Below are 27913 nucleotides of genomic sequence, written 5' to 3'. Positions count from 1 at the left end.
AAAGACAAGTTGTATAGTCTCGCTATAAAAGATGGATAATGGCTGATTCTAATGGAAGAATGTGCCTTTTACCACCTTGCTGCCGTCTTGGTTCCATTTTGGTTCTAAACAGTAGCTGGTTTGGGGGACGTGAATGCGGATTTCATGATTCAGTTTCCCCACCCAGCTTGCGTTCGGAGCCAAAATGGCCACCATAGGAGAATAAGGCCCATGAGGGGAGGTTTCAGCTTGGACCTTGTTGTCCTCCTTGTTGGTGGTGGTGTTGGTACTCCTCTCTGGGGACGAAGGCCTCTTCTCCAGCTCCGACTCCAACCTCCTGACCTTCCTCTGGAGGTTCTCCACTGTGGAGCCCCGGGTGTCAGCCTCCTGCTGGTTCTGTTGGTTCCATTGCGTCAGTCGAAATGGGATTCACCGTTTAGTTATAAAGTAGTACACCTTATTCTCTGTATGATCATGAAAGATAATAAGGTGTAGTTTATTAATCCCCTTGGGAAAAGTTCAGCCTCTGCATTTGACCCATCCTAGCCCGCTAAGAACAGTGGGCAGCCTCACACACTTGGAGTGTCTGGGAACCACCTCCGGTCTGTAGTGCCCTTGCCTTGCTTGTGGGCCATGCCGGAGAGCTACCTCGCATGTTTTGTGGTGTGGGGGGGAAACCAACATGGGCAAAGGGTAAAACATGCAGCTTTACACAGAAAGGCCAGAGTGGAAAGGTTTCCTGATGGGCAAGTGCCAGCGTCGAACCCAGGGCCAAAGACCTTAGTAGAGGCGTGTGTCACCATTTCAGCACAATCACTAAGAAGATGTGTAGAGTTTGTAACTATGAGGAAAAATTCCAAATGGGTTTCATGCCCATTTAAGTCCTCCTTAAGTAGACTGTTGTTACAACAAGTCCTGTACATTTATAGAGCTAACTCATTAAAAATGATTAATGTGATCTGTGCGCTTGTTTGTTAATTCCGTGTTTTCCAGAGGGGAAACAAAACACATTCAGTGTCCCATAACGGCGGTTTACTTTGGCCTCTCTCTGCTGTTGTTCAACAACAGAGAGAGCTGCTATGCCGCTTATTTGTGTGTGAGCGCGTGCGTGTGCGTACTTGGCTGTGATGCGTGAGTCAAGTCCATTGTGTTTTTACAGCCCTAACAGCCTGCGGTCAGTTTTACGGTTCTAAACGGCCTCATGACATGTCACCCCTCGGCCTCCCATTCAGCCCGCCCAGGTCCAAGGGGAAGGTGGCCTTTGAGCAAGGCACCTGAAACCCCCACCTCCTCCCCGGGCGCTGCACTGCGGCGGCCCACTGCTCCGGGGTGTTTTGGTGGGCCCCGTGTGTTCACCGGCCCCCGGATGGGTTGAAAGCAGAGGGAGAATTCTCCCCCCATAAAAGGGACAATAAAGGATAACTTAACCCAAGGGGTGGTTGGCGGTGGTGGGGCGTACCTGCAGCCCGCTGCTCAGCCTCTTGACGCGCTGCCGGAGCTCCTGGAGCTCCTGGTCCCTCTGCTCCTTCTCCCCCTGCAGTCGACCCTGGCTCTTCTGGTTCCGCTGCAGGTCGCCCCTCAGCTCCTCCACCTCCTCCTTCAGGGCCCCCTCCCGGCTGCGGGCCACCTTGGCCGACTCCTTCGCAGACTGCAGCTCCTCGCTCAGCTCCTGCAGCCGCAGCTGAGCGGCAAACGCAGACGGAGCGACAACTGGATGGGGTTTCCCTCAGCCGATAAAGGGCTCATATCGGCTCGCTTTCGTTTGTATGATGTACATGTTTCTGTAAGCGCATTCCCTTTCAATCAACAGAAGCTAGGCTACTGTGCGAGTCAACGTATGCGGCTGACGTAAATCAAAGGCTAACCTAGCGAACTTGCTGCACAACGAGACGTTTGGGATTAAGCAACTCGTCTGCATCTAGCCGTCAAACGGCAACTTACAGATATCTCTTTAAAAGGCATACGAAGCTTCCGTTGCGCCAAGACATGACATACTGTGCGTCGGCAGATTGTTTTCCCATTGATTTACAGTGGTAGTAAGAGGTTTCCTTCGTTGAGGCCTCGGGGTTCTGCATGTCCACCATCCATCATCGGGATCTTAGCCCGCAGGCGTAACGTAAAGCCCTTCAGTCAACACACCCCGCTTCTCCAACGTTCATTTTCTTAACACACTGTTTATTTTACCTGTGTCTGAGCAAAGAGGGTAAGACGATAGGTTCACGGCCTTAATAGAGGCTAGGCTCCGGGTGCGATGTTCCATGTGTCTGCGTGGGGGGAGGGGGGGGAGAGGATGGGTGGAGGGTGGGGGGGGCTCCTCTCGCTCACCTTCAGCTCCTTGGTGTGTTTGTCCACCAGCGTCTGGACGTTGAGGCTCTCCTCCCTCTGCACCGCGCCCGAGATGATCTGCTGCTCCGCCAGGGCCGTCATCTCCGACCGCAGCTCTAGCAGCGCCTTGCCCAGGGCCTGGTGAGAGGGTGGAGGGTGGAGGTGGTGGGTGGAGGACAGATAGATTCGATTAGTACCCCGGGGGTTCACATTCCCTGACCTTTGACCTGATGGCAGGGTGTGGTGTCAGACAGGAACAAACAGGAAGACACTAAATGATAACTGCACAGGGGCACCTTTTCTAAATGGTAAATGGACAGCATTTATAAAGCGCTTTTACCCAAAGCCCTTTAATGTTGCCTAACATTCACCCATTCAGGCACACACCGACGACGGCGCCACGCAAGGCGACAGCCAGCTCGTCGGGAGCAGTGAGGGTTAGGTGCCTCGCTCAGGGACACCTCGTCACTCAGCTAGGAGAAGCCGGGGATCGAACTAGCAACCCTGCAGTTACCAGCCATCCCCGCTCTATTGATTAGTTCACCGTGATTCACATTCCCTTGACCTTTGACCTCAGCGTGATTGAAGGGTGTGGTGTTAGGGCACAGGGGGAAATTTTCTGTCCGCATTCGTTTGCCTTTGCCGCTTTGTTCTGGTGTTGCTCTTGATGTTGGATGCATTACTAGGCGATGACTCACAGGGAATATAAAAGAAAAGGTTATCATCGGAGCTGTTCACGTGACGTCACGCACATTCCAAGCTGCCATTTCGATGCTCTTTCTTTATTATAAATCTGAACAATAACAACTAGTTGCTTGGTTCTTCTTGAGTCAAGCACTACCAAGAGGGGCGGGCTCGATATTGTTTGATGTAACTTCAGATTACATGTATTGGACCCCTCCTTAAACAGTCAGACGCCCAGGGTCCCGGCCCCCCATCTGTTTCTCATACGATACCGTAACTGGCCCCCCTGGCCCCTGTTATAAAATACGTGCTTAGCTCAGCACTGGGATTACACTCGTGTTCCAGTGATCCTACAGTAATGGCCCGGGACAAGGCGAACCTTGAGCTGCTTCTCTTTCTGGGTGAGCTGGGCCTTCAGCCGCTCCACCAGGCTCTTCATGGTGTTGCTGGGCGAGCGGATGTTGGCCTCCTTCTGGGCCTCCAGCTCGCTCTGGAGGCACTGCAGCTGCTTCTCTGTGAGGGCGGCCTGGGCCCTCAGCTCCTCACCGTCCCCGGCCAGCGCCTTCACCCTGGCCGCGTGCCGCTCCTCCAGCCTGGGGAGAAACACATCGTCCGCGCACTCCTAGTTAGCCTCAGGCGTCGCACTGTGAGCTTGTTGCGCTACGCTGTTAGCTATTTGTTGAATTGTGTCAGCTTGTTTCTTAAAGGGGACATATTGTACCACCAGGTGTGTGTGTGATGAGCAGTTGAAAATCTGCCTCTTCTGACATCACAAGTGGGCGTGTCCACCTAGGTGTGTGCTGGATGGATCAGTCTACCAGCCTACCCGGTGGACTGAAGCAAACGCTGCTCATCTATCCAGCACACATCTAGGTGGACACCTGATGTCCCCTTTAATGCAGTTAGCCTATGGTTGAATGGTCTGAGCTGGTTACTTTATTCTGTTAGCGTGTTGTTGAATAGTGTTAGCTGGTTACTTTAGTCAACATTTCTATTTGCTTAAGTTTTAAATTTGAAACACAAAAATATTTATGATACTTGACACGTTGATCTCTCAAGCGTTTTGAGGTCTCAGGCAATTTCTGAACCCTTAACCCTGGCAAAGTAAAATACCAGTTGAGCTAGACATGAGTTCAAGTCTTGTTATCAAAAATCATTCTGAGCCAGGAGAATTTCCAGGCTAGCTAGATGATATTTGGCAAGGTAAGATCAGGTAAAGAGTATCCAGGCACAGAACCAAACACAAGCAACCAATTACTGCAACCACATTTTCTGATTGGCTCAATGTGACATCCCTTAGCACTGTTTTAGTCAGCTGCCAACACAAATCTGCCATGATGTTGTTGTGAATTATTTGTATGGACAGTATGGGCCATCTGGTTTGGTTTTTGTGTCTAGTTACCCTTTCAGATAAAATAGTTTTTCTAGAATTCAGATTCAGCCATTGGAGAGAGATAGCTTGTGAGATTATCCAGGTTTTCAAGTTTGTGTTTGGCAATCAGTTCTGGCCGTGGCTTGGCAGCTATTTTCTTCCAAATGCGGCCACAGTTGTTAAAAAAACTCTAGTCAAAACTAGCGACTCTTGCTCTTTTTTTCCTCTCGTCGAATCTGGTCGGAAGTAAAGCAAAACATATCGTTCTCGGAGAAGAGCTGTTGAGACGAAGATTGCTACAATTTGAAATGTTTGGGAAAGGCTTTCAACAGGAATCGAAAACCCAGACTAATCTGCAGAGAACCGTACGGGAAATACCTAGATCAGGAATGTCTTACGAGGCGAGTGGACAGACCGTAAAAACTAAATCTCAATTTTCACTCAAAGCAATGGATTCATAGTATTCACATGATTGTAATTCGATTAGTTTTCAGAAAAAAGCCAACAATCAAAAAATGTCATGAAAGATAAAAATAAATAAAAATGACATGACGTGTTTACACAGCGCCTTCACGGTTTAACAACCACTTCCAAGCACCTATCATAATCCTTCAAAATACCCAGTGTGTGTGTGTGTGTGTGTGTGTGCGTGTTTGCGTATGTGTGTGTTTGCGTGTGTGCGTGTGTGTTTGCGCGGTTGTGTGTGTGTGTGTGTTTCTACATATGCGTCAGCTAGCCGGTGTATTTACAGGGGATGGATTCGATTTAGATGTTTTTTGTTCTACTCAATCCAATGCTTGACTTGACAACCCGGTTCGCTATGGCTCCCTACCGATAATCTACCGGAACAGCTGGGAGAGAGCACTGCCCCTTCAGTGGGGTCCAGTCAATTAACACAGCGACACATCACCAGGGATGGAGCTCTCGCTGTCCCTTCTGTTCGACCCTTGCGTCGTGCTATCTATAAACATTGTTCTATAACAATTACAATGCGTTGTTATAATGTAACATAACATCCCTTTGTGAGAGACTAACATCTCTTAGTTGTGTCTCAACTAAGAGATATTGAGACACAACGATTTGCCAGACTGGAGATTTAGTTTATTTCGGACAGAAATAGCCGACCCCTCGTATTTGACATATAATGACCTCTATTTTGCATTCGCCTTTCAGCAATATCACACTTTTTATTATTTAAAGGTTACATATTATACCACCAGGTGTGAGTGTGATTAGCCGTTACGCACTGTTTGGAAACTCTTCTGACATCACAAGTGGACGTGTCCACCTACATGTGTGCTGGATAGATCAGCCTACCAGCCTACCCAGTGGACTGGAGCAAACGTTGCTCATCTCTCCGTCATACATCTAGGTGGACACGCCCACCTGTGATGTCAGAAGAGGCCGATTTTCAAAACGGCGTGTAACGGCTAATCACACTCACACCTGGTGGTCTAATATATCACCTTCAAGTTATTTTTATGTTCATTAACCCTTTGTGAGAACAAACAGGACGCTGTTCGCCTGGGGAACAAAGTGTTTTGGAAGGGTTGACTATGTGGCACTACATTAAAAACTAAAAAGCCAGCTCTTACTTTGACACCTCTTCCTGGTGTTTCTCGGCCTGCGTCGCCACGGAAACCCTCTGTCGGTCGGCATCGGCGACGGCCGCCCTCAGCCTCTCGTTGAGGGCGGAGAGGGAGTGGTCCTGCTCCACCACGGTCTGCTCCACCTCCGCCAGCCGCACCAGGTGCTTGGAGGTAGGCACGCTGAGGGAGGGCTTCTTCAGCAGGTCCTGGAAGAGGGCAGCCAGCCGCCGTTAGCCGCTAAACGCTAAAGTAACCGTTCAAACTGAGCGTAGGCAAGGCAAGGCGAGAATAATTTAATTCAATAATTATTAGGGGTGTGACGATGTTTCGTGCCACGAAATATTGCAAAATGAAGACGTGACGAAGTGCGTTGTTGAGACGAAAAAATGTTTGCGATATCATATATATTTCTTTCCTACTTTATTTATGGCCACAATAAAAAATTAATAGACTAAGAAAAAACTTTTTGTTTATTGCCATTTATGACAAGATGATTAGTCTATACCATGTTACTATAACATATCTTGTTTACAATTTCATAAAAATGGAAATGTAGGGCAAATGGCATTGTTTTGCAAATTTTGTGTCTTTAAAATAAACTACAATATTTTTTCAGTCATACATTTTCTTTGTTCAAGGTTCGTTCAAAATATCGTTATAATATCGAATCGTGATCCCAATATCGTGTATGGTATCGAATCGTGAGCTGAGTGAATCGTCACACCCCTAATAATAATTTATTGAATTCACGCTTTACAGTAAAGGAGGGGGACCTCACTAACCACCACCAGTGTGTGTCACCCACTGGGGTGACGCACGGCAGCCAATCGGCAGAACACTCACCACACACCAGCTTGAGGTGGAGAGTGAGGGAATTAATGAGTCAGCCAATTATACAGGGGACTGATTAGGGCAAGGCAACCTTATTTATGTAGCACTTTTCACACACAAGGCAGACTCAGTGCTTCACATAAAAAACATCGTCCCAAAATAAATTGATAAAACAAAATAGAGAAAATAAAGGCAAAGTTAGGACAATGAAAGTGCAATGTATTTAAGATTTAGCAGAAAGCTAATGCAAGCATAAAAGTCTTTAGTCCTGTTTTAAAAGTGGTCAGAGTTGGGGCAAGACTTAAATCCTAGTGTGTAGTGTGTTTCCCCCCCCCGACCGATCCACTGTTTCACCGTGCTGAGGTACTAATGGGTGGAAAGGAAGTAAAGGTGAAAGCACCATCTTCATCCGTTGTATTTGAAAGTAGACGATGCTACAAGGAGACGCTTTCAAATTTATCTGAATTATTTTCACTCTGGTAACAACGTTTTTGGGTGATTGCACATAGCTTGTCAACCCCCTAACTTTGTTGAAAACTAATTTGTCCCCAACAAACCATTCTGGCGGCCGCAGCATTGAATAGGTGTTGCTGACTTGCTGCTAATGTAACCATTGTTAGTAAACGGAACAGTTGGATTGCACACAGACACACACACACACACACACACGCTTACCAGTGTGTTCTGTTTGAAGCGGTCCAGTGAGCTGTCCGAGTAGAGGTCCAGCTTCTGATGCAGAGCCTTCACCTCCTCCTCATGCCTCCTGTTCACCTCCTCCTGCTCCTGGGAGAACGAAACATTCAGAACCAGGGATCAGTATTGTTCAAGCTTTAAGTGCATGGCCAGAAGCACCTTCCTCCATGGCATCCTGTAGGTCTCTAAAGCAATGTTTCCCACACTTTTTTTGGAGGGACCCATTTTTTTGAATTACAAACCACCATGACCCAATCTAAAAAATAGCTTACTATCAAAAACATGCTCCTTGTTTAAAGTTTTTTAAATGCTCATGCCAAACAGGTAGGCGTGTGTTTAAGGGCAGCTATTGTTATCAAACAGTCAATCAATCAATCAATCAATTTGAACAGTCAACATTAATCAATTCGTTAACCACATAAGACAAGATAAGATACAACTTTATTAATCCCCCGGGGGAGAAATTCGGGTGTTTCAGAAGCAAGAAGTAGGACAGTCAAGAAACTGTATAGATAGATGCCAAAATAGTGCCAAAGTATTTCTGTAAAAAATATATATAATTGTTATTCTTTTATTTTTTTAATATAAATTTATTTGACTCCCAAATAGAAAAGAAAAACGTCCTCTTTGTTGTATATAGGCCGTGACAAGTTATTTCTGAGCATCATTTTTCATCACTGAACATCAACTCAATTCTCAATCAAGAAAGCTTCTCCATCCACGCATCCCTCTTCTGCTCTGGCTGAACACCTCCACAGCCTATAAACACCTCCACCTCCACCTCCACACCGCAGCGGGCCCCCCGCTTTGTCATAATCACCCCCTTCAGTGTTCATTTGATGCCCTTCCCTCAGGCCGGAGTCTAAGACTCCCTTTTTTTAAGTCAAATAGGAAAAAGACTCGTCAATACTCATTTTACACAAATCTTTGCACATACCTGTAAATGTGTTTAAATCTGACGACTAGATAAGTGTGACCGTTTTTTTTTACTTTTATTAGGCTGTGTCTATCTCTTTGTTGTGTGTCCTTGTGTATCTCGTGCTATTCACGTGTACCTGACTGCAAGACAAGTTCCCCTTTTAGGACGACAAACGTTGAAGCGACCTGAACTGAGCCCGCTCACCCGTCTGGCTCGGGCCAGCAGCTCTTGGTACTTCTTCACCACCTCCTCCTTCTGCTTCAGCCGCCCCTGCAGGCTCCCGATGGTGTGGTGCGCCACCTGGAGGGCGGGCTGGCTCTCCGCCCCGCCCTCCTCCCCCGCCGACGCCTCCGCCGCCTGGCCCAGGTCGGCCAGCAGCCTCTCCCGGCCGGCCGTGGCGGGGAGGCGGAGCCTGAGCTCGTTGATGACCCGGTCCCTGGAGAGCACGTTCTGCTGGGCGCGGCGCAGAGCCTCCTCGCTCCCCTTGGACCTCTAGGGGCAGCCGGAGGGGAGACGCCGCCGCCACGTGGGGTTAGACACGCGGCCGTGGTGAACACTTGATCCTGATTGGTCGCAAGTGTTCCGATCGGGTGCGTGCGTTGGGTTTCGATAACGGGACACCCGGCCTTTTAACAGCTCCGAAATCAATCAATGCGTTACACATCCAACATTAAACATAAGAAATGGTTGAATAGAACATTGATCAGGGTGGCAGGGCGGTCTAGCAAATGCTCCAACCTTTCCTTTAATAAAGCACCCATTTTAACCAAAATGGCGGCGTTCCGACGCATATTGCAAAAAATATATATTTTTATGTTTTACTCCCAGCTGACGGGTTCTGGGTTCGTAGCTCTAATGGTTGTGGAAGAAACACGAGGTAGTGATGGTATCAATCTACGATTGAGCTTGGTCTGGCAATAGCCAGGCTAGCCACTACCAGTACCAGGACTAGTACTCATACCATCACAACCTCGTGTTTCTGGGGAGCCGGCTCGGTGATTGTCTCCCTCAAAAACGTATCGGAAGCAGAAAGAAGTGTATTGCCCTTCTCCCGACCCTTCTGCAGGGCGAATTCAAACCGCCGGCAGAGCGGGCTGGGGGTACCCCGTCTAGGTAGTGGCCTTACCTCCTCCAGAGCTCTGCACGAGGCCTGTGTCTCCAGGATGGTGCGGCCGTGTTCCCCCAGTTTCCTCAGGGCGAACTCCAGCTGCTGAGCCACCGGCCAGCTGGGGTTTGGTAGCAAATCCTGCTGCTCAGCCTGTATAACCAACGTACACACGCACACACACACACACGCACACACACACACACACACACAGACTAATAAAAACCTTCAGAAATACCACATGACACTTGCTGCTAGTGCGCTTAAATAATTACACAGAAAACGCTCCCCTATCCTCCATTAAAGCACCTACCTGAACCAAAATGGGGCGATCAAATGCATATTGCATAAAAAAAAAAATCTGAAAAGCCTAACATCTTTCATTTCACAATAATTCTTCAACCAGGAACATGATCTTGGCGTGGACGTATGCGGTTGGCAACTGATATGATCACGGATGAATAATTTACATTAAAGTTATTCACGCTTCCATCAGTGACGTGTCAGAAAAGTGATCTCTTAACAGGGCAGCGTGTGCGATGTGTTCCAACAGGCGCCCTCCTTGCTTCCACCAGCGACAGCGGGGCCGAACCGAGGCCGATGATTCACCTTTCATATAAATGACACGCCAAAACCCCTGCGTGCGCTATCAGGCCATCAATCCGTGTTCTCACATGTTCCTCGCGTGCGTTCCTCAGGAGCGCTGAGCAACCCATACGACGCTGGATCAATCATCGACATTAACAATAACAATAATAATAATAAGGACACAGTGGGGCGTCCGCACCTGCTGGGAGGCTCCAAGGACCACCTGCTGCTGCTGCTTCTCGAAGGCGTCCAGCCGGCGCTCCAGGTCCACCTCCCGCTGCTCCCAAGAAACCTGCCGCTCTTCCCAGAGCTGGGAGCACACCTCTCTTTATAACGGGAGTTAAGAGGCGTCGTTTCAAGCCACGCAGCTGCTTCTGTGGATTTCATGAACCCCCCTGCCTTTTCTGGGACCCCCCCGCTGAGCTGGGAGACACCGGGCTGCCCTCGCTCGGAAAAACGCTTCCTTTATCTTAGGAGATCAAAGCGGGGCTTTGTCGGAATGCTTCACGCTTTACTGAATATTTTATAGTCCCTTGTGAAAAAGGAGCCGGTCATATTTCATTAGAGTCATTTCAACTGGGACTACCCCGGTTATAACATGACTAAATATTCGAGGAAGAGGAATATGCTGGCCGAGTCCTTCTGATGTGTATGTTTTGCACACACAGTCGTCAGCATCGGTACGTGTACTCAGTCAAACCACATGCCTGCTCCCAGGCATGTGGTTTGACTCCCAGCCCAAATGTGCTTGGGTCAATCCCCGTGTCCATAGCCTTGAGGGAGGTTGAGCAAGAAGCCTAGCCCTAGCCCCCATCTGCTTATGAAAGGCGTTAGGACAAAAGCATGGCGATTGTGCGTGTGCGTGCGTGCGTGCGCTCATGTGCCCGTGCGTGTGTGTGTGTGTGCGTGTCTCACCGTGCGCTCCGTCACCAGTTCCTCCTCCAGGGTGCGGAGGGCGTGCTCCCGCCCCTCTCCCAGGCCCTTCAGGTAGCGGATCTCCTCCCTCTGCACCTCCAGCTCCCTGCCGCGCCGCATGTCCTGCAGGCGCACCTCCTCCACCCTCCGGTGCCACTCCACCACCTGGAGACAGAGAGACGGACACGGGATGGAGGGAGGGATAGCGATGGATGGATGGATGGCGCTAATGGATGGATGGATATGGAAAGAGGGGTAGAGAGAGAAAGATTGATAGAGTGCAGAATTGGACGATAGAGATGGATAGGTGGATATGGATGGATGCATAGAGAAAGATAGATGGGTATGATGGATGTATAGAGAAAGATAGATGGGTATGATGGATGTATAGAGAAAGATAGATGGGTATGATGGATGTATAGAGAAAGATAGATGGGTATGATGGATGTATAGAGAAAGATAGATGGGTATGATGGATGTATAGAGAAAGATAGATGGGTATGATGGATGTATAGAGAAAGATAGATGGGTATGATGGATGTATAGAGAAAGATAGATGGGTATGATGGATGTATAGAGAAAGATAGATGGGTATGATGGATGTATAGAGAAAGATAGATGGGTATGGATGGAAGGATAAAGAGAGGGTACAGATATATGGATGATACGGATAAAGAAAGATAGATGGATAGATGTGTAGATAGATCATTTGACATGGAAGACGGATAGAGAGATGGTACTGATGTAACCGATAGAGAGATGGATCGATTTGGATAGATGTATAGAGATGGATCGCTGCATATGGATAAAAGGATAGACAGATGGTACAGATAGATGTGTAGAGACAGATAGATGGATAGGGATAGATGTATAGAGATGTATCCTATCCATCCATAGATGGATATGGATAGAAGGATAGAGAGTCGATACAGATAGATCGATAGCAAGAGAGAGAGATGGTACAGATAGATCAATAGAGAAATTGATACATATAGATTGATGCATAGAGATAGATGCATAGAGATAGGCAGATGGATATGGATAAATGTATAGAGATAGATAGATGGATATGGATAAATGTATAGCGATAGAAAGATGGATATGGATAAATGTATAGAGATAGATAGATGGATATGGATAAATGTATAGCGATAGATAGATGGATATGGATAAATGTATAGCGATAGAAAGATGGATAAATGTATAGCGATAGAAAGATGGATAAATGTATAGCGATAGAAAGATGGATATGGATAAATGTATAGCGATAGAAAGATGGATAAATGTATAGCGATAGAAAGATGGATATGGATAAATGTATAGCGATAGAAAGATGGATATGGATAAATGTATAGCGATAGAAAGATGGATAAATGTATAGCGATAGAAAGATGGATAAATGTATAGCGATAGAAAGATGGATATGGATAAATGTATAGCGATAGAAAGATGGATAAATGTATAGCGATAGAAAGATGGATATGGATAAATGTATAGCGATAGAAAGATGGATATGGATAAATGTATAGCGATAGAAAGATGGATATGGATAAATGTATAGCGATAGAAAGATGGATAAATGTATAGCGATAGAAAGATGGATATGGATAAATGTATAGCGATAGAAAGATGGATATGGATAAATGTATAGCGATAGAAAGATGGATATGGATAAATGTATAGCGATAGATAGATGGATATGGATAGAAGGGTAGAGGGTACAGACAGATCGATAGAGACGGATAGCAAGAGCGAGGGAGAGGCTACAGATAGGGCGAGCGACGTCGCCTCTCCCCCCCCTCCCCACCTTCTGCCCTCCCTTGGCGTCCGCCAGCGCGGCGACCAGCTCCTCCAGACCGGCCAGCTTCACCTCCAGGTCCTCCGCCCGCCCCTCCGCCCTCCTGCGCTGCTCCTGCGCCTCCCTCCTCTCCTGCCGAGCCCCGGCCCGCTCCTCCTGCAGCTCCGTCAGCGTCAGGGAGAACTCCTCCTGCCGGGCCAGCGGCAGCGCCCCGGCGCACTGCCGCCGCAGCGCCTGCACCGTCTGCCGCAGGTGGCGGGCGCGGTCGCGGCCGTCCAGCCGGGCCAGGTAGAGGGCGCGCTGGCCGGCGTCCAGGCTCTGCTCCGCCCGGAGCTGGTAGGCCTCCAGGGAGCGGAGGCGGCCCGTCAGGGCCTCTAGACGGCCCAGGGCCGCCGCCTCGCTGAGCTGCAGCGACACCACCTGCTGGTGGAGACGGCCCAGGAGTGCCTTCTCGTCCGACTGGGACTGCGCGGGGAAAGGGGGGGGGGGGGGGAGTTGTAAAAGGGAGCAAGACCCTAAATCGGTGTTTTCAGGCTGAATGTACCGATCAAGTGTCTCTCTCCCATTCCGATTTCACATTCTCCCGAAAAAGCTCCAAAAAGTCATAAAAGAAACGCTGGAAGAAAAACCAATAACGATATCAATAATTGACATGATTAATTGACCGCTGTTCAGCGTGTGTTCCGATTTTCACGCAGGTACCGACACTAAAGAGTTGGCGGGCGCACGGATTCCAAACCGCCGGGACGTGCAGACCTTCATCTGGCCCTCATTTCACCCACTCCACAAACAGCACAATCAGACGCTAAACATCAGAGGCTCTGCCACAGCCGGCCTGCTGCTTGGGTTTTATTTGAGTGTGTGTTTGCTTCCTCTCACTGTGCGCCTAATAGACTCCCGCCAGCAGACTCCATTAAAAAAGCGTTCCTGGGAGAACATCAGCTCCAGAGCGCCCCAGATCGGCACTAAAGCACATAAAACTCCAGCATTTAAGGGGAGTCAAGGGCCTCATTGTATTCTACGTGGAATGTGATTCTGACCCCGTGACCCCCTGTCAGGGGTCATTTCCTGACCCCTGGATGACCCCTGACAGCCGGAGAAAGCGTTTTTTCAAGCATTTGTTTGTGTCACAGACAAAACAGCAAAACCCGCCAGTAAAATTCAACCGGTGTAGTTTACTTTTTATAACCAACTGCCACCATTAGCATCGATTACACCGGTTAAAGCCTGTAATCATTGTGTCATTTTTCAGTAATTATTTTGTAATTATCATAATAACTATCATAACTACTTTCTGTGGTGCACCCTGTAATCATTTATTATTGAGTGATGTCTGAAAGCATGAATAAGCACTTATGCTGTCACGTTTTAATCTTGAACAACCGGCCCCAGTTTCGGAACCATTTGCGTTCGCGGAGCCAAATCATTTAGTAAACAAAGAACAAATTCCTCATCGGTTGTCGCTTATTTCTGTTCACTCTTATATAACGCTTTTAAAATGGTTGCATTAAAGAGAAATTCCCCCTTGAGCTTGTTCTGTTATAATGAATATCAGCACGGCTGTGATCATCTCCAGTACCCAGTACTTCAGTACGACCGAATCACAGCTGTGCTGATACTCAGTATAACAGCACTCCGTCTGGTATGATATCGCTTTACAAGCCTCCACTTGATAGCCTTGACAGCGAAGGACTGTTGGCCACCCTGGAGCCGCGGCTGCGTGACTGGGAGGCCTGTTGCTCGTGGTTAATGAACCAGCTGGATGCCCCGCCAATGACTCCGTTGATGCAGAGAGACACTGCCGTCCTACAACCAATCATCCATCGGTTTTCGTGTCTCCAAAAAGGGACAGCTGCCATGTGCTTCAATGCAACGTAGTCAAACGATTGCCTTCCACACACGCACACCGGGCAGTACCAGTGTGCAAAAACAAATGAATGGATGCCATGGATTTTGGTCTCCTCACATAGCGTAACATCTGCGACATGTCATATGACCTTTTTTCTCAAAAAGTACCTGGGCTGCAATCTACCAAAGGGCACGTGTGCCGATTGGGGGATCGTCTGTACACACAGAGATCCTCGGGTTATCTCCTCACCTGAAGGTCCAGAACCTGCCTCCTGAAGGACTCTGTCTCCTTATCCCTGGATTGCTGCCGGGCCTCCATCACAGACACCTGCATCTTGGCCACGTCAGACACCTCTCGGAGCCTGCAGCGAGAACCCAAGTCCCTCATAACAACTGGGTTTGTGGAGGGGGCAATTCAAGCCCACACAAGGTGCACATTTTTGTTCAAATGTATGCAAGTTGCTAAATATCTAAAGTCTATATAGTGTTTCTCGTATGGGCGTATGTTTACCCCCTACGGGCACATTGGAGGTTTGAATGGAACATTTGTAATGAATCCCCACCTTGTTTGTTTCAAATTGCAAAAATAATGCCACCTTAATAAAATGAAAGACTACCACCAACATAGTAGTTTGTTGAAACTTTCCAATGATTCACATGAATCTCAAGTGAAGCACAACCCCAAGTTTGTCACTACAAGAAAGGGGAACTTGGTTCAATTTGCAACAATTAGACTGAGAATGGGGTCGATTCAATGAGACCCACCCATCCAAAGATCAGATCGACCCAGGGAATCATTCCCCCAGATCTCCCCGGGAGGCAAGTGGGAATAAAGGCCTGATTATGGTCCCACATTCACGCAACGCAAGACCCATTACGTCCTCGCGGACCCTCCTTGCGTCCCCCGCAAGGGCCTGACGTGCGCCTCCCAAAGATCGTAACCTTCCGTCGAGGCGACGCAGCAGCAAGGGCTGTGATTGGTCCGCTCACTAAAACCCGGCGCGGAACCGTGACGGTTCACGACTGCGCCGAAGCGTCTGCGTGGCCACAGCGCTGCGTGAACGTGGGACCACAAACAGCCCTTAACAGCGGCGTGCGGTGGTTCACCTGGAGGCCTCGAAGCGGAGCTCCGCCTCGGCCTTCTCCAGCTCTGCCACGCGGGCGCGGTCGGCGTCACTGGTGGCCCTGCTCACGCAGTCCGCCAGCTGGTCCCTCAGCTCCCGCTCCACGCGCTGGGCCTCCAGGTGCAGCTTAGTCAGCTACAGGACGGACGGACGGACAGGGGACGGACGAGGGGGACATGAGGGTCATGGAGCCAATCGAAAACAAGGCTCCCTTGAATGTGTTTTTTTTCTGCTCTACTGATTTGACATCATCCCTAAAGGTTTTCTTAAAATTACACTTTTATTAATAATGGAGACATAATGTCATAGATTACTATGTTCAACATCAGAGAAGACATTCTAAGGCGTTTAAAACAAAAATAAATATGATATTGTTTCGCTGGCTTTTGAAGCAAGATCCCTTCACCCCTTTCTGTCCGTTAATGATTCATAACATCGAAGTATCTGCGTTTCTAAAATATTTACTCAACTCGACCAAAATAGCCGACCAAAACAGCCTGAATAGGAGATGTTTGCCTGGTAACCTTGACTATAACGACATGAATGTTAAAACTTCAAGGTCAAACAAAGACCAGCACTGTAGTTATGGAACCCTGAGCATAAACACCAAGGTCCCAGTGTGTGAGAGAGCAATCATCACTTGAGAGTTTTCTTTGGCCTTGGGTCAAAGTGACAGGAGGGGGGGAGGGGCGAGCGACCGAGAGAGCGCGAGGGAGAGAGAGAGAGCGAGAGACAGAGACAGAGACAGAGAGCAAGAGCGAGGGCGAGGGAGAGAGCGAGAGACAGAGACAGAGAGCAAGAGCGAGGGCGAGGGAGAGAGCGAGAGCGAGAGACAGAGAGCAAGAGCGAGGGCGAGGGCGAGAGAGAGTTTACCTCTGCAAACTTGGCCTCCAGCTCGGCGTTGCGCTCTTCGGCGTGCCGGAGGGAGTTCCTGGCGTGCTCGCACATCTTGTGCGCGTGTTCGGCCCTCTGCCGCTCGTTCAGCTCCTTCATCTCCAGCGTGGTGATGCGTCTGGACGCGGACGCCATCTCGCGGTTGGCCAGCGCCTTGCTCACCTTGTCCACGCCCCTGACGTCACCTGCTGCTTTCCACCAGGGGTGAAGGTGGAATGCATAAATAAAAGAAGACATTATTTGAAGAAATTTCAACACCCCCACCGCAGAACGTCGGAAGATGAATGCCGCTGGAAGGCGCGTCAAAAGTATGCTTCTCTTGGCTTGGACGACTCTTTTTCCCTCTCGTTCACATTGCGATTTATTGTAAGGGCTGTTATTGCAAGTATCCCACCCTGGAGCCAGAGTTGAACCAGGGCGCAACATCAACACAACCTGTGCTGGATAAGGGTACATTTTGTACCCAATACATTATTATTGCAAAAAGATAATGTCAACACACCTATTTTTAGATTAGATAACAATAGACATTAATAATAGTACGAAAATGTTTACCGGCCGTCCTCTGAAACGATCTTGGCTCTCATTACAATACCATTTACCTGATCACAGCCCATAAAGCTCACAGTTTATAGCTCCATGACATATCATGAATTCCTTTTAAGATAACCACTCCAGCATCCTAGTCACAACTTAGCCGCCTGAAGGCCTGAGCAGCTGGTGACCCGCACACAGACTCTCTCAGTAACTCATGCCCTCCAAGAGTTGGCCAGCGCTTAGAACCATAATAAAATATAGAACACATTAAAATAGTTTTCTAGGATGGAGTTATCGACGAGTCCCCTGCCTGGATGTGATGATTGGAGGTGGCGTTCGGTCAAAGCGATAAAAGCGGTCGATAAGGCCGCCTCGCACGGCCTTGGCTGTCTGCTTACCCACAATGCCGCAGTGTTCCCAGGCCTGCTCCAGGGTGTTCAGCTTCTCCCTGGTGGTCTCCAGCTCCTTCACCAGCTCAGAGATCTGCTCCCGGAGCGAGGCGTTCTCCTGCTGCGGGGAGGCATCGCGCTACATGTTACATCAATACTTTTTTTTGTTTAACCTTTATTTAACCAGGTAAAAGTCTCATTGAGATTAAGATCTATTTTTTCGAAAGAGACCTGGCTAAGAGGGCAGCATGGAACAGACGATACATATATGTTTCATGCAAACAAAAAACGCACAATTTACACACAAATTAAAGACCCTTTTGGGAATTCAAGTGAGGAATTATACATAGGTACAATGTCCAATATTTCCACAAAATAAGGCCTCAAATAATGAGCCAAAGGCATCAAATAAGATCAGTTCTGATAGTTTTAAGTCTTTCTGGAGGTTGTTCCAAGCAGATGGGGAAGCATACTTAAAATATTTTTTTCCCAGCTCAGTACGAGCACACGGAACTTGGAAAAATGCACAGGGTTGACCTAGAACACAGCCCCCCCCGAGAAGCCCCCATCCCGTTCAGTGCTCTTCCACCTCACTGCCTCACTCTTTCAACCCACTTTTCGTTTTCTGTCCTGTCTCCCTGTCCTGAACAATTAGAAACCCCCCCCGCTGGCACCGAGCAAAGCCCCCCTCTCTCCAGCCGGATTAATTCAAGTTTAGATTGTAGTACCAGCGTTTCATGTGCGATGGTGTTTCAGCGTCGGGGGTTGCTCTTCAAACATTTTACCGGTAATAGAGTTTGAAAAAGAAACAGATGCTCCCAAAAACGAGAATCTTTGAAATGGAACGTGTGAGTACCTCCAGATGTTCCAGACTGGAAGTCCTCTGCACCATGTGGTTGTCTCTCTGAAGCATGTCTCTGTATTTGACAGTTAACTCTGTATACTGCTTGTTGGCCTGGTCAAGGTCGGAGGAAGGAACGCTCTCATCCAAAGCCTTCTGCAGGGCTGTGATCCTGTACGCTGCCATTTCCTGGAAACAACAGGGAACCGATGTTTCAACTTGGCATGCATTCGATCTTTGTAAATACTTTGTGGTATGATTAGGGTGGTAGGGTTATGGGGTGTCACTGCTTTGCCTCCCAATGCATGTATACTGTTAACCTGTGTTTAAATTAACTGTTGTGTCTTTCATGTACTGGGGTGCTTTACATGTTTGTGTGTTTTAAATTGAGGCCTTCTGGTGTTTTCAATGTACTGTTGTTTTTCATTATATGCAGTTGTGTTTTTGATGTACAGCTACGATTTAGATGTACGGCTGTTTTCAATGCCCTGCTGTTCTTTAAAACAAAACTCCTGGCGTCTGCTGTTGCCTTGTCCAGATCTCTGTAGCATAAGACTTTCTCCTTCTCAACAAGAAACACCTGTTTGAATACAAAGGCCATTACCCCTCTCTTTCTTGCATGTGTTCCCTCTCCTGTCCATAAAGAGGCCCAAATTATCCTTTTTATCCTATATTTTTCCTTTTTTCCTTTCATCATGTCATGGACGGTTGTGAAATGATTCTCCCACAAAACTAAATTCCCAGTTTCAAATGGCCAACATTGCAAACATTGATAACCCTTACCCTATCAAACAACATGTCTATTTAATCAGAGCATGGGAATGTTGGCAAGAATCTGAAATGTGACATACCCGTCGTTTAACGTAAGGCTTATATTTTCGATTATGTTTCAAGAAAATGTCCACCATTCCTTGGAATAAGAGAGTGTTGTTTTTAGGCTATCGAGATATGGATATCATATCTCTAAATGTAAACGGGCCTTGGAAATCTGTGGAGTAGGCTGTGGTTTTCCATGTGAAGTCAAAAAGTTGTCAACTAGGTTAAGTTGCTCTCTTATTGTGAATTGCACCTTGTATCAGTATATATGTCATGCTAACTTGAACCTTGTAGCTATACAAATCAGGTCATATGGCACCTAATTCTACAGGTCTTGTTAACTTGTACCTTGTATATCTGGAGGTCATGATAACTTGTACCTTGTATCTCTGCAAGTCATGCTAACTTGCATTTCTGCAGGTCATGCTAACTTGTAACTCCACAGGTCATGCTAACTTGTACTGCTACAGGTCATGCTGAATTGTAGCTCTGCAGGTCATGGTAACTTGTACTTTTAACCTCTACGGATTATGTTAGCTTGTAACTGTAGAGGTCATGGCAACTTTCCCATGTACAGGTCATGTTAACCTGTACCTTGACCTGTACCTTGTGCATGGTAATTTGTTCCTTTACAGGTCATGGTTACTTGTACCTTGTATCTCAGACTGGCATGGTCATTTGTACCTCTACATGACATGTGGACTTGTACCTCTACAAGTCATGGCTACTAGTACCTTGTATCTCTGCAGGTCATGGTAACCTGTACCTCTACAAGTCATGGTTACTTGCACCTATAGAGAGAATGGTAACTTGTACCTCTACAAGTCATGGCTACTTGTACCTCTACAGGTCATGTGAACTTGTACCTCTACAAGTCATGGCTACTTGTACCTTGTATCTCTGTAGGGCATGTGAACTTGTACCTCTACAAGTCATGGCTACTTGTAACTTGTATCTCTGCAGGTCATGGTTACTTATACCTCTACAGGTCACGGTAACTTGTACCTCTGCAGGGCACGGTAACATGTACCTCTGCAGGGCACAGTAACTTGTACCTCTAGAGGGCATGGTAACTTTTACCTCTACGAGTCCTGTCAACTTGTACCTTGTATCTCTGCAGGTCATGGTTACTTGTACCTCTACAGGGCATGGTAACTTGTACCTCTACGAGTCCTGGCTACTTGTACCTTGTATCTCTGCAGGGCATGGTAACTTGTACCTCTACAGGGCATGGTAACTTGTACCTCTACGGGTCACGGTAACTTGTACCTCTACAGGTCACGGTAACTTGTACCTCTACAGGTCACGGTAACTTGTACCTCTGCAGGGCACGGTAATTTGTACCTCTACAGGGCATGGTAACTTTTACCTCTACGAGTCCTGTCAACTTGTACCTTGTATCTCTGCAGGTCATGGTTACTTGTACCTCTACAGGGCATGGTAACTTGTACCTCTACGGGTCACGGTAACTTGTACCTCTACAGGTCACGGTAACTTGTACCTCTACAGGTCACGGTAACTTGTACCTCTGCAGGGCACGGTAATTTGTACCTCTACAGGGCATGGTAACTTTTACCTCTACGAGTCCTGTCAACTTGTACCTTGTATCTCTGCAGGTCATGGTTACTTGTACCTCTACAGGGCATGGTAACTTGTACCTCTACGAGTCCCGCCTACTTGTACCTTGTATCTCTGCAGGTAGCCCATCCTCTCGGTGACGGCGACCTGCATGTGCCCGCTTTCGACCCTCAGCTTGCTGTTGTCCTTGCGGAGTTGCTGCTCCTGCTCCACGAGGAGGGTGTAGCGCCGCGACAGCGTCTTCTCGTTCACCCGCAGCACCGTCACCTGCCTCACCGTCTCCGCCAACTGCCGCCGCACCTCTTCCGGATCTTTCCGTAGCGTCTCCAGCAAGTTCTGGTTCAAAGATGCGGGCATTTTGTTTCGAGCAAAACACTTCTATCAAAAGCAAATTCTGATTATTGTAATTCCAGAGAGGCTAGAAGGCTTAAATATTCCGAGTCATCTGGTAATCCATATATAATATTATTTCTATTAGTTTATTTCAGTTGATAATGACGTTTTAATATCCCGGATCATTGGGTCACATGCATATCCATTAGCCATAATTCCACCCTAATTTTGGTGGGTTCGACTCACGTTGAATTCCTGGACCCTCACATTATCCACATCCCTCTGCTCCTCCATCTTGTTCTTCAGTTCTGCAAACGTTTCTCTCTCTTTCTGCCATGCCTCCTTGTCACTGTGGCAACAAAAACAATGGGAGAGATGGCTCGACAGCAGAAGTTGTGAGAGAGGACGGTAAAGATGGAGCGTGGTGACATTGGGGGTCCGGTGGACAGGTCGTTCGTTGGACCTACCTGAGATGCTCTTTGTACAGCAGACCCTGCTGGTGGAAGATAACCCCCACTTTGCTTTTGTACTTCTCCAGAGCGGCCGTGAGCTGTTCGGCTGACTCTTCTTTGTTTTTAACCTCCTATCAAAAAACAAACACATACTGTTATATAGCTGTGATGGCAGACACATTATTGCACAAAATACTGCACATTAGGAAAAATGTATATATTTTTGGACATTGGACACAGTCATATATTCATATACTTATACTTTATTCCATATAATTATACATTTGTCAAAATTATTACATAGCACAGTGACATGGGCCATACCCGTAGCATATCTCAATCAGAGAGACAAACAAACAAAGGAGGATAAACTGAAGTGACCTGGAGGAGGCGAATGGCGTATTCATTCAGGGTGCTGATTATCTCTGCACTTGAGGGAGCCAAATCCGCCGGCAGGGTCAAAGGTCGGAACGCTGGGGACTCGCTAGAGGTTTGCTTCGGGATCTCCGCCTCGGCCTGCAGTTGAGTCACCTGAAAGACACACGGACAGGAAGTACAACACAGTCACATGACCAATACGATCTGTAGTGAACTACATCATGTCTCCAACACAATCTGATCCAGGATCAAGTACGATCAATAAACTAACAAAACAACATAACGCTAGCAGTGTGATCATCTACGAGTTCACGAGTGCAGGAATCGTGGATAGGACAGAACACAACACATCGGCTGAACAGGGAAACTCAGAGCACATTGTCCGAGAGATATAAATGCTGTGGTTCGTCATCTCAGTGCCACCAGATCCGGGTCATCCCAGTATTGATTGATTTTTGATTGAAAACTTTATTGAACAACAATGAACAGAAGTGTTCAAAAGAATTTAAAAAACACAATAAAGCCCAAAGGCTTGTTTCCATTGTGGTCCTTTAGATGGAAAGGGAGAAACAACACATGGACTAAATTGAGAACAAACACACAGCACGTGGACTACAACGTTGGGGAAAAAAGGGGAATCAAATAAATAAAACAAGGGACACGTTCCCGGACAGACAAGCAGACCAGTACCTTTACTTGAGCCTTGGCCAGCCCACTTAGTGCCTCGCCGGTCTCCTCCCGGGCCAGGCGCAGCTCCTGCCTGAGCTCCTGGTTCCGGCCCGTCATCTGGTCCAGCTGGGCCTGGAGGTGGGAGACCGCCTCGGGCTTGCTAGAGGCGGGTGAACCCTTGCCCCCCATGGCCTGGGATGGTGGGGAAGATTCGGATTGTGAATGACCAGTTACTGTGCTGCACTGCCGTGTCAATGTATGACTGTTGTTCTGAGCAGAGCCCATGTAATGTGGTGTCCCAGAACAAAGCCCTCTAACCCATTAAGGCCCGATAACCTCATGCCGAGGATCGACGAACTGACATAGTTAAAGGGGACATATTATACCACAAGGTGTGAGTATGATAAGCAGTTTTGAAAATCTGCCTCTTCTGACATCACAAGTGGTGGTGTCCACCTAGGCTTGATAGATCAGTCTACCAGCCTTCCCAGGGGACTGTAGCAAACGTCGCTCATCTATCTGCCATACATCAAGGTACACACGCCCACCTATGATGTCAGAAGAGGCAGATTTTCGAAACGGCTGGAAACGGCTAATCCCACACCCACCTGGTGGTATAAAATGTCCCCTTTAATGTTGAGACTTTTATCCTAACCGACCAAGTCATTGTGTGGTTGGGCTGTGTCGTGCGTGAGTACTGCTGCGGTTGATGTGGTGGGACTACGCGCATGGACATCTTATGACGTGGTTTACGTACTCTGAGCAGTCTCTCCAGGGAGGGGGCGGCGACAGCATCCTGAGCCCCCAGCTCTTGATTGGCCCTCATGGCTGTGAGGACTTCTGTCAGTGTGGCCTCTAGGTCGCTCTTGACCCTTGACACCTCCTCCACTGAAGAGTAGGGGTCAATGGGAGGGAGAGCAAGAGTGTGAGGGCCGGTCAGAGTCGCCTGCACATGAACTTCAATACCATACGTTGTTGAATGTCGAAAGGGGAACATTCACATGAAATATTGTATTTCTCCCAGATGGGAGATCCCTGTGTCAAAGCGGTGAGTATTGTACTATGACAGTACTATGAATTAAAAAAAAGAGACAAAAAATATAAAAGACAAAAAAATGCAACACTACAAAAAATGTCATACAGAACATATATCTACGGTGTAAACAATTAAGAGGAGCTTTTTCTCCACCCCGAAAAACAGCGGCTTAGACAATATATATATATTTCATGGTGAATGAAGAAACACGCTATGGAGAAGCAGGTAGGGGTTAGGGGTTATCTAGCTCTGGGAGTCTTACATAGGAACATACATGTTTAGGACACTGGGGATCAAAATACCTTTGGGCTGCGAGTTGAACAACTCAACCCACTTAAGTGTCCATAAACCCCAATGTTTGTTTTTTCCGTCAGTTAAAGAACAGCCTTCTTACTTTTGACCCGGAGCTGGGTGGCCTGGATCTTGTGTTGCTCAAGGTCTCTCTCCTTGTCACTCAGCTCCTTCTGCAAGTGTTCCGTCTATAAAACACAGCAGAAGCGTCATCACTCTGCTCTCCGATACCCCTCACCTCCGATATCTGTGAGATCGGAGATGCAATCTGAAATAGATTGCTATTCATATCTTGGCTCGTTCCGGGCTGAGGCTGTGTGTTAGGCCCCTGGATCTAGAGGTCCCTGTCTCTTCAGACCCCTGGTTCTAAAGATCCCAGGTTCTAGAAGTCCCTGACTCTAAAGATCCCGGGTTCTACAGGCCCCTGGTTGTAGAGGCCCCTGGTTGTAGAGGCCCCTGATTGTAGAGGCCCCTGGTTGTAGAGGCCCCTGGGTCTACAGACTTTGGTTCTAAAGATCCCTGGTTCTACAGACCCCGGGTTCTACAGACCCCCAGGTTCTACAGGCCTCTGGTTCTACAGGCCTCTGGTTCTACAGGCCCCTGGTTGTAAAGGCCCCTGGTTGTAGAGGCCCCTGGGTCTACAGACTTTGGTTCTAAAGATCCCTGGTTCTACAGACCCCTGGTTCTACAGGCCCCTGGTTGTAGAGGCCCCTGGTTCCACAGACCCTGGTTGTAAAGGCCCCCGTTTGTAAAGGCCCCTGGTTGAAGAGGTCCCTGGTTCTACAGACCCCTGGTTCGACAGGCCTCTGGTTGTAAAGGCCCCTGGTTGTAGAGGCCCCTGTCTCTAGAGGCCTCTTACTCTAAAGAGCCATGCTCGTAAAGACCCCTGGCTCCCTGTAGTAAAGAGGCGCTGACCTTCCGTTTCATCTTGTCTGCGCTCTCCTGGAGGTCAAAGAGCAGCAGTTTACTTGGCCCCGCGTCGCTCTGGTCCAACTGCGCGGCGGTGGAACCCCCCGGCTCTGGACATACAGATGGATGGTTAGCAGGGAGATTAGACACGTTAAACCAGCTGGGATTGTAGGTTGAAGAAGATTGTTTGTTCAATCAAGGATCTTAATCACAGCTGCCATTTAAACATACTGACAAGGGGGTTGATTATGTTGTTGATGTTCAAGTTAATAAAATCTGCCAAACCAAGTTACTCTACTCTAAACCACGAGAGCTGGACCAGCTCGGCTTAGCTCAGGAGGTAGAGCAGTTGCCTTGTAACCGAAAGGTCGCTAGTTCGATCCCCAGCTCCTCCTAGCTGATTGTTGATGTGTCCCTGAGCAAGACACTTAACCCTAACTGCTCCTGACGAGCTGGCTGTCGCCTTGCATGGTTGACTCTGCCGTCGGTGTGTCAATGTGCATATTAACCGATGTAAGTCGCTTTGGATAAAAGCGTCTGCTAAATGCCCTAATTGTAATTGGACCAGCACACCATCCCTGTCCTTGTTTTCCCGACTCCTTACTTACTTCCAGGAGAAGTTCGTCTTCTATATGAATAAGTGATTTGAATACATAACTCTTCATGAATACAAATCACTTATTCAAATATAAAACAAAACTTCTGGGTGAAGTAAGTAAGGAGTCGGGAAAACAAGGACAGGGATGGTATGCTGGTCAGGCTCTCGTGGTGACGCAACACGCTGCATCGCACATCAGAACCTAAACACCCGAGACCGGGGACCCGTCCGTGTCTGGGGTCAACGTTAACGGCGACAGTCAGGTCGCGGAGTTCACCTCGGCCCGTCACCATGCGACGGATCTGCTTCTTCAGCTCCAGCCGCTCCTCCTCAAGTCGCTCGATCTGAACAAAAAAAGGTCCACGGTCAGCCAGCGCCATAAAGAAACAAACAGAAAGCTCCTCCAGAGAATGACGCTGATAATAGTGCGGCGCCGGTCCAAACCTCTTTGGTGAGGACCTGGTTCTCCGCTTTGTACTGCCGCTGTCGGAGGCTCTTGGCATGAAGGAACTCAGACAGATCCACTTCCTCCTTGGGGCTCAGACCTTTTATAGACACAAAAGCACATGCGGTCGTTTATGTCGTCTATCTCCCCTGATTTAAGCTCCTTGGGTATCCAAAGTTAGAGTTCAGTAGAGTTCCAAATAAAGCATGAATTAGGGTTACTTGGCTACTTTCATTTAGAACGCTTAACTAATCCACTATTTTCCAACTTTTGTTCGCCTGTTTATACTCCCACTGGGTCTCCCCATTTTGCTCTATTGCTCCCCTAAGCATCCAACCAACCATCTGTGTTCTCACTCAAGGGTTCTTCCCTTTGAGACTGCAGCTGCCATTCAGGACTTTTCAAAATAAAAGTTGAATTGCCTTGTCAATTTACGTGTGTATATCCTAAGAAGCTCACCTAGCCGTTCTCTGAACGCCTCGTTTTCGTCCTGGAGCTCGTTGTTCCTGAGCGCCAGGCCGTTAATTTCCCGCGCCAGAGACTCTGTCTCACGGTCTTTCATTCTCATCTGGCGCTTGCCCTCTTTGATCTCCGTGATGGCTGCTTCCAGTCCGTCGGTCCCCTGTGGTTTTATAAAGAGAGGGCGGGTTGCGCTCGTCTGTCAATTGTTATTCTCTCTTCATAAATCACAGTGACACCATTAGCGGTTCCCTTCCTGCCCTCTGCTCCTCTTCCCGGAGCAGACAGATGCTCGTTAAACAGGAGTCAAATGTATGGTGGCTGGGGAGATACTTGGAAGGGGCTAGTAGACGCTGCATCGTGTGTGTGTGTGTGTGTAGTTGTGTAACATAGCGTGGTGCAGTACAATATGCCCATAGCTTTACCTCTATGTAGTGTGGGGACAGCGTTGTACTTGTGCGGGTGACGTTTTACGTTATGTTATGCAGTGTGTGCATAGCGTAATGTTATGTAGAGTAGTGAGGCGTGCGTCATGTTGTGTAGTGCGGTGTGTGCATAGCGTAATGTTATGTAGAGTAGTGAGGCGTGCGTCATGTTGTGTAGTGCGGTGTGTGCATAGCGTAATGTTATGTGGTGTAATTTGTGCTACTGTAATGTTATTTAGTGTATTGTGTGTTTAAGACTCATGTGATGTGTAGTGTGTGCATGGCGTAATGTAACGTAGTGTAGTGTGTAGCAACATCATGTTATGGAGTGTATTGTGTAGTAGCGTCATGTTGTGTAGTGTAGTGTGTAGCAACATCATGTTATGGAGTGTAGTGTGTAGTAGCGTCATGTTGTGTAGTCTAGGGTGTAGTTATATCATGTTGTGTAGTGTAGTGTGTAGTAACATTGTGTTGTGTAGTGTAGTGTGTGGTAACATCATGTTGCGTAGTCTAGGGTGTAGTAGCATCATGTTGTGTAGTGTAGTGTGTAGTAGCGTCATGTTGTGTAGTGTAGCGTCGGAGGCGCAGACTCACAGCCTCGTAGAGCCGGACGCGGGTCAGCGTCTCGCTCAGCTCGCGGTCCTTGTCGGCGGCGTCGCGGTCGGCCAGCGCCGCGCTGCGGCGGGCCTCCTGGGCGCCGTGCTCCGCCGCCACCACCTTGGCCTCCAGCTCCTCCAGCCTGCGGTGGGCGGCCGAGGACGGGCCTGCCCCCACCCACCGCCGACACACAAACGCGTTTACATTGACAGTAAAATCCTCCTCAGGTCATAAACGCCGGGGGGAAGGGGGGGGGGGGGGGGGGATGTTCTGGCTCGTAAGGTGTTGTCCATAAATGTAGAACGTTGTCTCCTATGGTGAGGCGCTACGGGGATGTAGCAATAACACGAAGACTCTGACCATGGAGAGAACCTAGTATGTGTCTGTCTGTCTGTCTGTGGGTATGTCGAAGTCCGTGTCTGTCTGTTTGTCTTTCTGTCCATGTGTGTGCTTTTCTGTCTGTCCGTCTGTGTGTTTATGTGCACGTCTGTCTGTC

General features: G+C 48.1%; 1 protein-coding gene across 5 annotated transcripts in view; it reads right to left on the bottom strand.

The window, feature by feature from the left end:
- cep290 (centrosomal protein 290) overlaps positions 1-27913 on the bottom strand; it is a 47550-nt gene that overhangs the window by 10426 nt on the left and 9211 nt on the right. For 4 of the 5 annotated variants that reach the window (XR_013812124.1, XM_079744128.1, XM_079744130.1 and 1 more), the window contains 28 exons: positions 27415-27584; positions 26396-26558; positions 25936-26036; positions 25769-25835; positions 24900-25003; positions 24088-24172; positions 23415-23545; positions 22679-22849; positions 21992-22141; positions 21626-21741; positions 21405-21507; positions 20931-21161; positions 18447-18620; positions 17600-17711; positions 16644-16855; positions 15754-15905; positions 14897-15008; positions 12808-13263; positions 11001-11165; positions 10285-10395; positions 9519-9650; positions 8597-8884; positions 7456-7563; positions 5956-6155; positions 3368-3581; positions 2305-2442; positions 1439-1660; positions 235-375 (listed from right to left, as the gene is read on the bottom strand). Coding sequence is in view for 4 of the 5 variants with exons in the window: in XM_079744128.1 (XP_079600254.1) it covers positions 235-375; positions 1439-1660; positions 2305-2442; positions 3368-3581; positions 5956-6155; positions 7456-7563; positions 8597-8884; positions 9519-9650; positions 10285-10395; positions 11001-11165; positions 12808-13263; positions 14897-15008; positions 15754-15905; positions 16644-16855; positions 17600-17711; positions 18447-18620; positions 20931-21161; positions 21405-21507; positions 21626-21741; positions 21992-22141; positions 22679-22849; positions 23415-23545; positions 24088-24172; positions 24900-25003; positions 25769-25835; positions 25936-26036; positions 26396-26558; positions 27415-27584 (4529 nt within the window). In the remaining variant the exon portion in view is untranslated. The remainder of the gene's footprint in view (positions 1-234; positions 376-1438; positions 1661-2304; positions 2443-3367; positions 3582-5955; positions 6156-7455; positions 7564-8596; positions 8885-9518; positions 9651-10284; positions 10396-11000; positions 11166-12807; positions 13264-14896; positions 15009-15753; positions 15906-16643; positions 16856-17599; positions 17712-18446; positions 18621-20930; positions 21162-21404; positions 21508-21625; positions 21742-21991; positions 22142-22678; positions 22850-23414; positions 23546-24087; positions 24173-24899; positions 25004-25768; positions 25836-25935; positions 26037-26395; positions 26559-27414; positions 27585-27913) is intronic. The other variant, XM_079744129.1, reaches the window with a different exon arrangement.

The sequence above is a fragment of the Pollachius pollachius genome (genome assembly GCF_949987615.1).
Source record: "Pollachius pollachius genome assembly, chromosome: 9".
Classification (NCBI taxonomy): Eukaryota; Metazoa; Chordata; class Actinopteri; order Gadiformes; family Gadidae; genus Pollachius; species Pollachius pollachius.
Note: the sequence above shows the minus strand (reverse complement) of the source record. Positions and strands in the feature narration are given on the sequence as shown.